Source organism: Arachis ipaensis, chromosome B03 (genome assembly GCF_000816755.2).
Source record: "Arachis ipaensis cultivar K30076 chromosome B03, Araip1.1, whole genome shotgun sequence".
Classification (NCBI taxonomy): Eukaryota; Viridiplantae; Streptophyta; class Magnoliopsida; order Fabales; family Fabaceae; genus Arachis; species Arachis ipaensis.
In genome coordinates, this window is record NC_029787.2 from 127,530,992 (window position 1) to 127,545,030 (window position 14,039).

Below are 14,039 nucleotides of genomic sequence, written 5' to 3' on the forward strand. Positions count from 1 at the left end.
ATTTCATACATATCTAAATTTCATTTAAAAATTTACTGTTCACCAATAAATTATGAAAAAGTTTATGGGCTAGTATTTTTATTAAAATTTGGCTAACACTTAACCATAAAAAAATATAATTAATCCTACATTATTAAATATCATATTACACCATTAAAAATATTAATAATGATTAATTGATGGCTAAACATCATAAATTTTACTGCCTCTAACACTACTCATAAATTATTATATACATAATACAAAATTAGAACCCAACACTTACACATAAACTCATTGCTCGACCAACCCATATTAGTTTACTGCATCGAGCTTAACTATAGAAGAGAAGAGAGAGAGAGACACAAAGGGTTTTAGGAGGTTTTAAGCAGAGCATCCAAAACGCAACCACCAATCTCCGCCACCCACAATGTCCGCCGCCGCGAAGCAAACCCTAGCCGACCACCCTGAACCCAAACCTGAGCAGCTCCTCCCTCCGGATCTTCCAGCTCCGGAGACTCTCCCGTTGGATCAGCCTCGTTCGGACCCTTCCGAACCCGAAGCAAAGCAAAATCTCGATCACCATGAAGAAAAGGAAGGGGAAGTAGAAGAAGAGGAGGAAGAAGAAGGAGAGTGCGGGTTCTGCTTGTTCATGAAAAGTGGCGGTTGCAGGGAATCGTTCATCGAGTGGGAGAAGTGCATCGATGAAGCAGAGAAGAACAAAGCGGACATCGTTGAGAAGTGCGTCAATGTCACGGCGGCGCTGAAGCAGTGTATGGAGGCCCATTCCGATTACTACGAACCCATCCTCCGCGCAGAGAAAGCCGCCGAGAAGCAAGCCCTCGCGGAATTGGAGAAAGAAGCCATGGAGAAAGAGTCCAAGGAGCAAGATAGGGCTTCTTCTGATTCTGATAAAAAGTGAGATCTCGCAATTCGAAATTTTTTTACTTTTACTTTTAGCAATTGTTTTGCTTGTATTTTATTGTGAAAAGAAGGATTTGATTACAGTTTAGAGGCTTAAGTTATTGGAGATGGAGAGGATGGCTGACTACAGAAAGAGGCATTTTTGAACTCACAATAAATTGGAATTTCTTATGAATACGTTCTTACTTGAATTCACATATATGATATTGATAGGTAATCTATCTCTGTTCAATAATTCAATTTGTATTAGAAATAACGTTATGATGAACTGATTACAATTTTTGAACAAGTTATACAAAATTCATGTCATGTTTTGCTCTAGTGGTTCCTCCTTATGTATGTGGTAGTTGAATGTGAAAAATCTCTAATATCTAAAGTGAAGATATGGATCATCATCCTCGGACTCTGTTTAGTACAATTGAATTCAGGTGTATGGCCCTATGAAATTTTTTGATGATCCATGTGTTTGCTTATAGTTTGTTTCCATGTGCTGATATGAGTTTATATTACCAAGTGTACTTGTCTTCATTCCACTCCTTTTATTATCTTGAGACTTGAGTTTTATGCTGACTGATTTACTAATCAGTTCCCTGCTAGCTAGATAATAACCTGAATGCAAGCAACTCATTAAGGAGCTTTCCGAATCTATATCTACTTTGTGTAGTTTATTGTGCCCTAGGAGAGAAAATATTATGTTTCTCAAATGCTTGTGGTGGAGAAGATTTGTTTCTTGATGATGAGTTTAAGTGCTTGATTTAGTAGTGAGGAAGAAATGCTTAGTTTCTTGACTTCCTAAAGCTTTGATTAGATTGATACATATTCAGCATCTGTAGACTCTGCAAGTTTAGGTATCCTTTTTAATTTCGTTATTTTGTTCTTTTGCTGTCATTCAGCATTACTTACTTCCATATAAGTTTGACTAAGTAACCATTTGATCTCATAACTGGGCCTTCTTATGATCTGTTAGTCAGGGAAGACACTGTTACTAGTTATTACTTATTAATATGATTTTGCAAGAACTTTTAAGTTTGAATTAAAAAAAAAAAAAAAACTTGTGGTACCAGCAAGAAGTGGATAAAATTTTAAGGTTGGAAGCTTAGCTATTTAAATAATGGATTTGGAAAATGATATAGTGACCTTTTGTCATCGTTCTGCTTTTCTTTGCAATGCTTAGATTTCTTTTATCGTAAATTCTCGAATTAGTGAGTACTGTAATTGTGAGAAGTTATGAAACAACAATATTGAAGCGTCAATGTTTAAAAACAAAGGATTTGCTTCTACTATAATGGCACATTCTCACCCCTAGTTATTTTTCTGTCGCCCAAGAAATGCACACTTATTTTGTTAGAAAAATATAATATACTCTCAAAATCTTAGCATACGGATCATGAAAGATTCAAGGACAACAATTTATTTCCTCTCTCATGTACAAATGTAAAATACAATCATGTTGGAGCTATTGTTGATTGAGCTTAAGAACAAATCAATCATCTTTATCTTCATCCTCATCGTAGTTGAAGGGTAGTGGCACTGACTTGAAAGCACGGTACTTGCCAACATTGTTTAAATGCTCATTCTCCAATCTGGAAAAAGAAACATAAAAAATAAAGAAAATCATAACCGCAGCAATTATAACATATAAATCGAAACGAACTATGGAAATGATGTAGTCTTTGAATGAGGGCATGGAAAATTTGCATATAAAGGGTTAAGGTGGACAAGAATGTTATGTGGTTTTAGGAGACACTGTAGCATTGGATTCAAGTCTTGATTAATCTCTTGTTTACCTGAAGAAGTTCCATATGCCACGACGAATGATCTCTAGGGAAGCAACAATGGAAATCATGGCTTGGTCATGCAGGGAGGGAAACTTGAAATTCAAAACTGTCTGCAGCCAAGCAAATCTCAGCAAAACATTCAAGGCCTGCAAAGTTCTAATTTGTAAGTGATTATCCACAAAAAACTTGAATAATACATAATTTTGTCTTCTATCTTTGTACATACCATGGCTACAAAGTATATAGTTTTATGAGGGATTAGGAGTTTGTCTCTGAGCCATCGATTCTTGGAATGCCTTTGCAGAAGACCCCAATCTATCACAAGGTCCCAATATGTAGAAACAACTGCTGCAGATATTGAGAAAATCCAGGCCAGCACCCCCCATCCCACTCCATCGTTGATGCTATATGCTGTTCTTAGGCATACAGCTACAATTGTGACTAAATATTTCAACCCATTATATCCTTGCATTGGATCTTTCTCCTCGAACAGGCGCCTAAGACACTGGCAAAAGATTGTATTTGAGAAAAACGTTATGCATGTTTATGATATGCAAAATATCGTACTGACTCACATCATTTACCATTGATGGGGATGGAACAAAATTTATTACCTGAAGGAAACGAGACCAGTATGGAATAGCAGCGACAATGAATTTGAAAGTTTTGAATATGCTGCTTGAGCTGCAGGTGTTTTCTCTCTGTCTGAAGTCTCCCCAACCGTAGTAGCAAATGTAGAACTCGAAACTTCTCAAGGCTTGCACCTGATCTCAGAGTACACATAACTGAAGGATCGGGAATGTTCTAAGACTAACTATAATTGGGCAATGAGAATCAAAGGAATGAAACAGTATGATCCCATTTTCTAGTCACAAACCTGGCTGGTAAATTGATCTGCCAATACGAAATCTGGGAGTGTGACCTGAGGTACGTGAACAAAAGAATTAGCATACCAGAGAAAATCTCAGGATTGCAAAGACCTCGTGCTTGCAAAATAAGTTTCTTTACCTTGTAAAGAGGAGCACATATGCAGTGAAACAGGCATGTAAGGAAGAAAACGCGGCTCGAGCGATAGATGATGTTGAAAGGACACAGCAAAATAGCAACTACACTCTGCAGATTAATAAACAACGTAAAATATCCATCATGTTATTATAGAAAGAAAATTTTAAAGACAAATCTTTCAACCATAATTGTTGTCTTACAAGAAGCAAGATCAGTGGAACAAGCTCGGTGAGGGCTGTATAGTCTTGTGTCTCTGGATCCATCTGCATGTCAAGGTTAACAATCACGCCGACCAGCGCCAACACTGCAAGGCCAAAACTAAGAAGAAGGACTCGATTGTGGCCCAACTCAGTTCCTTGCTTGAAGCCAAATATGAATGAGTAATTTACTCTGTATCGCTTCCAGAAGTATATATCAGCTGCATACACAACCATGTGTAGAACTACGAATCCAAACAAGCTGCAACAAAACAAGGTTCAATATGGTAAATTTACTAACAATTCTGTTGTTTTCCCTGTGTAGATATTATCACTATGAGAGATGGATTTTAGAAGAACTATTTTACCTTTGAAGAGGAAACAAGGTCTCCATGTACTTGGTGGTTTCTTCATGATCCATGATGTTGCGAGTACGGATTATTAGAATAAGCGCTAGAACTAGAGATGCTATGCATCCTGCTAAGAAACCTGAAACAACATATGCGCATAGGTGATGAGTGATCTTACAGAGCCCGGATTTTTTTGCTAGAATCTTGCCAGAAATTATTGTCAGTTTCTGTGGCAATTTTATAATGGTTAGGTTAAAATTATGGATCAAGATCCTCTAAAGTGAAGTTGATAAAGTGATAAAGTGAGGAATCACTCTTAAATAAAGATAGTAGAGCACACATTTCATGAGAGTTACAAATTCAATAGTGATTAACCCCTCATTTTATCATTACCAATTTCCTCACTTTAGAGGATCTAAATTCCAAAATTATGGACAGTTATAAATTTTGAAGTCTCTCTAATAATTTACCACAAAATTCTGCTAAATATTTTTCAGGCTGTCAAGTGTTTTCTTATGTAGATAGTATAAGTTAAGAACAAATAAAAAGTTCGTCCTCTCTTTTGATCTACAAAAACAAGTACATTATTTGGATTTTACATAAATATGTTGGTGCTTACCCATGGTAAATGTAACTCTATGTGTATCTCTCTTTGCTTTTGGTCTGAGGATACTCATTGCTTTACTGCGATTTGAGTTGGCAAAGTGCTTAGTGAATGTCTTTTCAACCCTATCCATAAGCTTTGTGACCTATGCCAGGTAAAGTGACTATATAGTAAGTTGCAACAAATAAACACCGAGAAGAAATTCAAAGTGAGTAAAGGGTATGTTTGCGAGTTTGGATTTTGGAATGGAATGGAAGATGTAAAACTTAATACATTTACACTTAACACCTTTGCTCTCTTCCCTTCCTCAACCTTCAGAATCAAAACTTGCAGAACACCACTTTAATGTTTCACTGACGATTTTTGCTGACGAGTGTTATTAATAATGATGAATTTCAATCTTGGAGCTTCATTGTAACATTCTTATCTTACCTCATCGGAGCCTCCAAGGTTGGAATCGTCTACCATTTTCATGTAAGATTTACCTGCACCTCTAGATGTAATCTGCATATAGTTACTATGAAGATTAGATAGCAGAAAAGAAGAGCTTGGAAACAAACAGAAAAGGGTTATTGATTCTTACAACATCACCTTATCATATTTCTTCATTATCTTTGAAAATGCCAACACATTCAGAAAGCTGTTTCCTTCAGGAAAACCGAAAAGTTTTACTTAGATCCTTGTTCAGTTTAGACAAACATGTTTGAAATAGTTGATGAGTGCAGCATATGATGTATGCCGTTGTCACCTATAGCTTTTTAGAAGGCGAAGCTTGCGGTAGAATTCAATGAATGAACGGTGAAGTTGATCCTCAACTTTCTTCAGAGTTTTCATGTTGAAACTTATCTCTGCATTCTCAGGGTGATTGAGAACTCCTTTTATAGTTGAGCGTGGAGTTTCGAAATTGTTATTCAGCTGCACATGATTAAGCACTTCCAAAGGTGTAGGTCTAGTTCCAAATAAGTTCTTTGGCTTGTTCTGTTTCTGTACTTCAACTTCTTGTTTCACTCTCTGTTTCTTGTCATCTTCTTCTTCATCTTCTGATTGATCATGATGTGTGTTTCCTTCTTCAATCTTTTCCATGACCATGGAAACATTTCCTGTTCATTAAGCAGAAGGGAATTCAACTTTAAAGTTTCAAAATTAGCAACAATACTACATGATGAGCAAACATGATCATTTTAAACCAGCATTTGACCAATAATAATTTGTACTCACATTTACAAGAATTTACACACATAAAAGACATAGTTTGTATCTATATTTATTAGAATTTCGACACATGAGTTTACACACATAAGTTATTAAAATTTATTTGTCGAAAACAATTTAGTATTTATGTTGGCCAAATACTGACTAAAATTACTAGAAACTTCTGGCCTCTAAAATTTTCTGCAAAAGTAATGTCCCAATTTTTTTCTCTGATCTAAGTATAAATATTTCCATGCCTATATTTGGGGAATGCCAAAGCCAACACTCTTAGTATAAAAGGAAGAGAATTTATAAGTATTGATTTAAATGTAAGGCACCACTTAAATAAAGATCCCCAAAACAACTTTTTCTAAAGACGTCTATGTGGCAAAACCTAAACCATACATTCTAAAGCCACACTTTTTACTACATAACACTTAAAACCATAGCATTTTATGAGAAAAGCGTCACCTAATGGAAAAAAGTAAATTAGAAGATTTAAGAGAAGAAATAATTAAATTATCAAAATTAATAGATCAAAAACTAATGATTTTAACTAATGTTAATTGTGATGACACCGAATTCTTAAAATCAATACAAAATGATTTTTCTCAAAATCTTTATTTTACTATAAGTTTTATTGAAGGACTTCAAAAACTTATATCTCACACGGAATTTCTAAAAAATGCTACCATGGAAATGATTCCTCACATCTCTATCATACTTTTAACCCACAATTAAATTCTATAGTAGATATGCTCGAAGAAATATTAGTATCCATAAAATTTCAAAGAAATAAGGAAAAAGAGAATCCTAAAGAAGAAAAACTTCAGAATATAGCCAACATAACAAAACTAAAAGTAAAATCACCATTAAAATTATGAATATTGAAGAAGATAAAGACCATTATCTTAGTATGTATATAACAAAACTTCCATATCCTGCTAATGAATTTATAATGGGAAGATTTATAAGAGAGATAAATAGAGGGACAATTGAAAATAATTTTGGTGGAGCAACTTCTGCAATAAGAGAGGAAATAAAAGAACGTTGTATGCAAGAAGCGACTCAAAAAAGATTTGCAAATATAATTAGAATTTGCTATCACGACAATGAAGAAATACCTCAAAAATATGGTCTTAATAAAAATTTTCAAAGAAAAAGAAAATATCAATTTAGAAAAAGAAAATACTATCCAAACTGGAGAAAAAAGAGGTATTTTAGAAAAAAAAAATAACAATAAAAACAAAAGGCAAAAAAATGACTATTACCCAAATAAAAAAGAAAATTGTAAGTGTTGGTATTGCCAAGAAGAATGACACTATGCAAATGAATGTCCAAAAAAGAAGGATAAAAAGGACCTTACCAAACAAATAGAAATTGCTAAGTCTTGTTTCATGGAACCGTTAGAAAAATCAGATGATAACTTAGACTATATTTTTGAATATGTCTCAGAAACAGACTCAGAGACTGAGCAATAATGCCACATTTATTACTATAAAAATAACAGAAAAGTTTATAAATGCTTTCATAGATACTGGAGCAACACAATGCTTTGCTAGTACAAATATAAAACTTTATTGGAAAAAATTAAAGAAACCATTAAGAGTTAGGATAGCTTACAAATCAATACATAAAATTGACCAAAAAGTAGAGGTGGCTGAAATATTTATTCTAAATTATAGGTTCATTATTCCATCTATATATATTAGAGTCTGGAATGGATTTTATCATAGGAAATAACTTTTTAAAGCTATATCATCCATTCATTCAAGAATTAACATATATAGTTTTAAAAGCTCCACACGATTCTTCAATAAATCAAAAATCAAAACGTATAAAAATACCAACTACTACTATAGATAAGATTTTAAAAGATAAAATATTTTCTATTTTAGAAACATGTTATTTAAATTTATATTTTCAGATAAATATTCCAAAAAATAATCTTAAAATAAAGATAGAAGAACTTTTGGATGAAATTTGTGCTGAAAATCCTTTAGATATTAAAAATACAAATAAAGAATTAGTAAGCATTAAATTAAAAGATCCTACAAAAGAAATAAATGTTCCAAATAAAATTCCTTATTCCGTAAGAGATAGAGAAGAGTTCTCATTAGAATGTAAAGATCTTTTGGAAAAAGGAATTATAAGATTAAGTAAAAGTCCTCATGCGGCTCCAACCTTTTATGTCGAAAACAATAATGAAATTAAAAGGGGAAAAGAAGAATGGTAATTAATTATAAGAAGATGAATGAAACAACTATTGGTGATGCTCATAAACTTCCAATAAAAGATTCTATTTTAGAAAAAATCAAAGGAACAACTTGGTTTTTATCTCTTGCTGCAAAATAAGGATGTTGGCAACTTCGTTTAGACGAAGAAACAAAGAAATTAACTGCTTTTACTTGCCCAACAAAAAAAAGGTAAATTTATTTCCTAGTAAAATAGAAGATAGAAAACAATTACAAAGATTTTTAGGGTGTATAAATTATATTTCTGATCAAGGATTTTTAAAGAATATAACAGAATACACTAAAAGCTTATTTCCAAAAATAAATACTAAAAAAGAATGAAAATGGGAAGAAAAAGATAGTATGCAAATTCAAAGAGTCAAAGAATTATGTGAAAAACTTCCAGAACTTTATATTCCAGAAGAAAACAACTACTTAATAGTAGAAACAGATGCTTCAGACATAACCTGGTCAGGATGTCTAAAAGCTAAGAAAGCTATAAAAAGTTTGGAACAAGAAAAAGAATCACTAGATTCTAAATATTCCCCAAAGGAATTACTTTGCAGGTATATTTCAGGGACTTTTACTCCAACAGAACAGAAATATACTACTCATGAAAAGGAAACTCTAGCAGCAATTAAATCTCTTAAAAAATGGAAAATTGATTTACTACCCAGAGAATTTACATTAAGGACAAATTCAAGTTACCTAACAGGTTTCATACGATATAATTTAAAAGTTGATTATAATCATGGACGATTGGTAAGATGGCAATTATTTTTGTTACAATATCCAATAAAGATTGAATATATTAAGGGTGACAAAAATGTTATTGCAGATACATTAACAAGAGAATGGAGTTCGTCTACAACGCATTAGATCAAGAAATTCAAAAATATGAGCAAGAACTCGAAGAATGCAAGCATTGTCATCAAATAAGAACACAGATCCAATCTCTCAAGAAGGCCATTGAAGCAATGAAATTAACACAACAAGCGAAACCATCAGAGTTCAGCCAGCTAAGCATGGTGGACAAATCAAGTGAAGAAAAAATTTCAGAAAATATAACAATTGCTGAAATTATTAAAAAATCCATCCAAGATAAAAAATATTATGTAATTTATAATGGCCCCATGAAAGGAGTATATGATGCCTGGGAAAAAGCAGCACCATTCACACATCAATCAAGGATAATTCATAAAGGAGGATTTTTAACACTAGAAGAGGCAAAGGAATCCTTTAGGGAATATGAAGCTCTTCATCCAGAGCAAACTCTAAAAAGAGCAGATAAAGCTCCAATTCAAACCCAAAGAACAGGAATAATAAGAAACATTCCTACAAGGGCTGAAATCAAGGAAAAGAAAAGGGTCTGTAGATCAAATCTCAGAGAAACCCTTAATATAGTCCTGAATTGGACTGAAGAAAAAAGTGCAATTTTGGGATATTATCCTATTGCCAAATAACAGCTAACAAAGCTGGTTATCTTTCCAGATGCTTCTCCATCTGATACTTATTAGTTTTTTCAGTATGGATTAATTGATACAATTTTAATTTTTAATGATCTAAAAATTATTAGCGAGTTTCCTGCAGGATTCGTTGATGCAGTAAAGAGATTTAAAAATATGATTGACAATGTAAATCCAAAGGATGTATCCCTAAAATTTACAAACAGTCAACCTATTTTTAATGAAGAAGAATGCTTGGTTCCAGCACACCAAGTAATATTCATGTCTGTCTTCCCAGAAAATTTTCAACCAATTGATCGAATTCAAGATTTAACAATTTATAGTCATGAAGGAAGACTAGACAGCACATTAGCAAGGGTCTTTGAAAGAACTCAAAAAATAACGAAGGAATCTCACACAAGGATTAATTATAAAAGTAGAAATACTCTGCTTGTGTCCAGTAAAAGAAATGAAATTGAAGAAAGAGAGATGAGACTCTTGGTGGAATTTGAATCAGCATTCTATAATTTATCTGGACTTTTAAAAAAGCTCCCTAAGGGGATAAAGATGAATCTCTGCTATTTGATAAAAGATAGAGAAGACCACAAGTGCCAGCTATGTGCCTCAGAAATATCTGAAGAAAGCAATAATGAAACGGAATCAACCCACATGATAAAAGAAGAGGACAGTGCATCTGAAGCATCCCTCAACATTATTGCATAATGACGTAAGCGCTTAGGTCATCAATAATCAATAATGTAGCTGGTGCAAGATAATAAACAATGACGTAAGCAATGACGTCATAAGAAGGGTAAGGATGGAAATTGTCCATCAGACCCAACTATTATAAATAGGTTGCTTAGGCAATTGTAGAGAGCATCAGAAAACAAAAAGCAGAAGGCTAAGAGTACTCATATGCTAGGAGAGCAAGGAGGAAGCTGCCGAGGCGATTCTGTAGTCTGACAAAGAATTCCCTTAGGAAAAAAATAGTTCTAAACTCCCCTCTGGAGTTAATATCTACAATCTCTCCTCTGGAGATAAAAACACCTTATGTAAAATATACTAAATAAATGAAGTTTTTCTGCAGAAAGGTACATCTTTATCCTAGTCTCTTAGTTATGAATTATTTAGAAAGCTTAGAATTAACAGAGGAATCTGATTATTATAGATTAACTGCTTTGTAAGATAATGAAAAATAGGCTATTCTAAAAATAGAATTAAATCTCAAATCAAATGAAAACTTTAATAAACAAAGTCTTTTAAAAGAAGTTTTTAATAGAAAAAATATAATATACTATGAAAAAATTCAACTTGAAACTCCTATAAAAATAAAATATGCTAATGGAGAACTTGAAATAGCTTTGATAAATGATGAAGAATTGAGTAAATAGATTGAGAAAATTAAGGATCAACAAAAAAGATCTAAAATTGGATGGATTCATATTAGTACCGTACAAGTCTTAATTAAATCTACATATATGAAAGGAATTAATTCACCAATAAGTTTAGCAATCTGTGACAAAAGAATTACTGATGACCCAATAGATCAAATAATTGGAATTGTTCATGGAAATTTGGCAAATATAAATGTTAAATTTAATGCCCATCTTGGATATGCTGTACCTTTATCAACTGAAAATCTTGGAAGATCTTTAAGTTTAGCTTATAAATTTCATAGAAATAGTTTAATGGAACAAGATGATGAACCATTTTCAATTACATATGCAATAAATTATGCTTTAACAAATAGCCATCGTAGTATAATATTTAAAAACAGAGAAAGAATTTATGTCGATGAATTATTTCAGAAAATTGTAAAAACAGAAATACCAAAATATAAAGCTATTGAAAACCCAGTTCTATTATTAAAAGAACCATCAAAGAGATCATCAAATTTTCAAATAAGAGAATCTAAAATTAATAGTCCTTTAAGTTTATATAAGTTAAAGATTAAAGAAGAAAACTCTGAAATAAAAGAATTAACAAAAAAGGTTGAAAAATTAAATGAAACCCTAAATACTAAATTATGACAATAAATAAAGAAGAAATATATGTAACTTATCAAGATAAGAAACAAGAGCTCTTTGAAAGGGAGAATCGTTTGAATTATTTGCAGTTTTCTGAAATAAATCAAAGAGCATTTAAAGCTCCAAAAATAATCTATAACAAGTTAAAAAGAGAAGTTGAAGAGCTAGAAAAATTAATAGAATCTCTAGAAAATAGTGATGAATCGATGATAGAGTTTGCAGAAATTCTAAAATAAATAATGCTAAACCAAACTATTTTTAGGAATTATTTATGAAGTATAAAATGATTGAAAAACTAGAAAATAAAATAAAAAGGAAAAGAGCAAGAAAATTAAAAAGTAAAATAGAGGAGTATAAAAAAGAATTAAATAATCTTCAGATCGAAATTGATGATCTTATAATAAAAAGGATAGAAATAAAAATAAATATAAACAAGTTGGAATTAAATTTAAGAAATTTATAAATGCCTGGAAAACCATATTATGATTTAAAAGAATTAAAGCTATTGAAAGAAAAAATGGAGAATGAAATTGAAAAATTAGAAAGATATTTAGAAACAAGAGAAAGTGTAGAAATAAAAGAAGTTATTGAAGATTTGAGAAATTATATTAAAGAAAAAGAAAAACAGATAAAAGATTTTATATATAATAATCCATGTAAAAAAGAATATTATAATTATGATAGAAATTAGAACAGAATTAAAAAACTATAAGTACGAAATCAGGATTATAAATATACATCAAGGACTAGTAATAAATAATTATATAACAAATACAAGAGAAATTGTAGAAATGGTTAATACTTTAGATTATGAAGTTGCAAATTATTTTTATCAAAATCCTTTGGATAAAGCACCACCAATTGAATCTATACAAATTATAAACTTATTCGAAGCAAAATATGAAGAGTTAGTAGAAATTTCGAAAAAGAGATTAAAAGAAAAGTCGAAATTGAAAAATTGGTATCAGAACCAAGTTAACGATTAAGGATAACAATTTCTCTTTAAGCAACACTTTTAGTGACACGTTTTTAAAACAATAACAACCACAAAATAAAAAACGTCTTTACAAAAAGATGAAAATGACAACTTTACCGAAGCATCCCTTAAATGTAAAGCAAACATTAAAAAATATTGATTATTTAAAATTTCTCATCCATTATTTATTCTTAAATTTTAGTTGGTTCACTTAAACACATAAACTCTTATTAATCTTTAGATCTTTTCTTGATAAGATAAATATACGATGTTCAAAGAATCATTCTAATTCTTATCACACATTATTTTAGTGAAACAAGCCTGAAGTTATGGGCTTATGGTTCTGTAATTTTTTTGGTATTTTAACACACACACACATATATATTCCTCATTACCTCTAATTGGTTAGCCACCTAAAGTTTTATTTGAGCATACTTTTTGTAGATAATAAATTTTGGTATCTAAAGAATTATGTATAAATAAGAAGTTGTTTCAGCTCATTATAATTGGTGAATTTATTTGTGTAAAATAATTATAAAATTTTGTTAATTATTGAAAGAAAAAATGATTCGGTTATCTTGTAAGGAAAATTTTGTCTGTTTTTTTTGTCTCTCTAGCATACCCTTACAAAAAATACTTTGTTCATTTCAAAATAAATATAAGAACTTTTGAAAAATAAATATATCATCATTCCATTCTGAACTATCTTTCATTCTGCTACTTTGATAAATTCCTAATTCAACATATTTAATTTTGATATAACTTGTATATTTAAATATATTGAATTATTAGTAATATACTAAGTTTTAAAAGGAAGGAATGGTACTGTTGTCTGATCAGGGTTCAAGCAATTATTGCCAACTGCCAAGTGGTAGCTTCTTGCCTTTACTATTAGTAGATGGTGCTTTGCAAGTTGCAACTTTGCATATTGAATGCCATTTGTGGACCACACAAACAATACACAATTATTCTTGTTGCATTGCAAGCTAATCATAGTCATAGTCATAATACTAGCATGAAGAACGTGTTAACATGTTAGCAGAATCTATTCTCAAGTCATTTATTTATTAAAAAAGAAATTATCATCTATTTTCTCCACTCTAAGGTTTGAAAATGTCTAAATAAATAGTAACTTTTGGTTTTAAAAGAAAAAATTAGAATAAAAGAGTAAACATAAATCAACGATAGTCCAGTTGATAAAAAATTGTTTAACTTGATCAGAAACTCTTACTTTCTAGCCCTAGTTGAGTAGCCGTAATAAAATTCCAAAAAAAAAAAAGCTTTGACAAGTAGTCAAGTCATGCTTAACTCGGCAAGATTGTTTCAGAT

At 31.4% G+C, this 14,039-nt stretch overlaps 2 protein-coding genes across 4 annotated transcripts in view; one reads left to right on the plus strand and one right to left on the minus strand.

Moving 5' to 3' along the window:
* Positions 292 to 3,122, plus strand: LOC107631858 (cilia- and flagella-associated protein 251). Of its 3 annotated transcripts, none has more exons than XM_021119743.1 (3): positions 292 to 897; positions 2,697 to 2,844; positions 2,986 to 3,122. In XM_021119743.1, the coding sequence occupies exons 1-2, from the start codon at positions 410 to 412 to the stop codon at positions 2,719 to 2,721; spliced, it is 513 nt and encodes a 170-aa protein (XP_020975402.1). In that variant the 5' UTR covers positions 292 to 409; the 3' UTR covers positions 2,722 to 2,844; positions 2,986 to 3,122. The 3 variants fall into 3 exon arrangements, with proteins under 3 accessions (XP_020975402.1, XP_020975403.1, XP_016190913.1); XM_021119744.1 differs by having other exon boundaries at positions 2,700 to 2,844; XM_016335427.2 differs by lacking the exons at positions 2,697 to 2,844; positions 2,986 to 3,122 and adding an exon at positions 988 to 1,224 and having other exon boundaries at positions 295 to 897.
* The window catches only part of LOC107631857 (phosphate transporter PHO1 homolog 3), a 13,708-nt gene continuing 1,758 nt past the window's right edge, over positions 2,090 to 14,039 (minus strand). The window contains exons 2-13 of the mRNA XM_016335426.2: positions 5,586 to 5,937; positions 5,429 to 5,477; positions 5,270 to 5,341; positions 4,853 to 4,982; positions 4,252 to 4,372; positions 3,887 to 4,145; positions 3,690 to 3,794; positions 3,559 to 3,603; positions 3,296 to 3,445; positions 2,908 to 3,186; positions 2,691 to 2,827; positions 2,090 to 2,486 (exon numbers count right to left, since the gene is read on the minus strand). Coding sequence (XP_016190912.1) covers positions 2,387 to 2,486; positions 2,691 to 2,827; positions 2,908 to 3,186; positions 3,296 to 3,445; positions 3,559 to 3,603; positions 3,690 to 3,794; positions 3,887 to 4,145; positions 4,252 to 4,372; positions 4,853 to 4,982; positions 5,270 to 5,341; positions 5,429 to 5,477; positions 5,586 to 5,937 — 1,799 coding nt within the window. The 3' untranslated portion in view covers positions 2,090 to 2,386. The remainder of the gene's footprint in view (positions 2,487 to 2,690; positions 2,828 to 2,907; positions 3,187 to 3,295; positions 3,446 to 3,558; positions 3,604 to 3,689; positions 3,795 to 3,886; positions 4,146 to 4,251; positions 4,373 to 4,852; positions 4,983 to 5,269; positions 5,342 to 5,428; positions 5,478 to 5,585; positions 5,938 to 14,039) is intronic.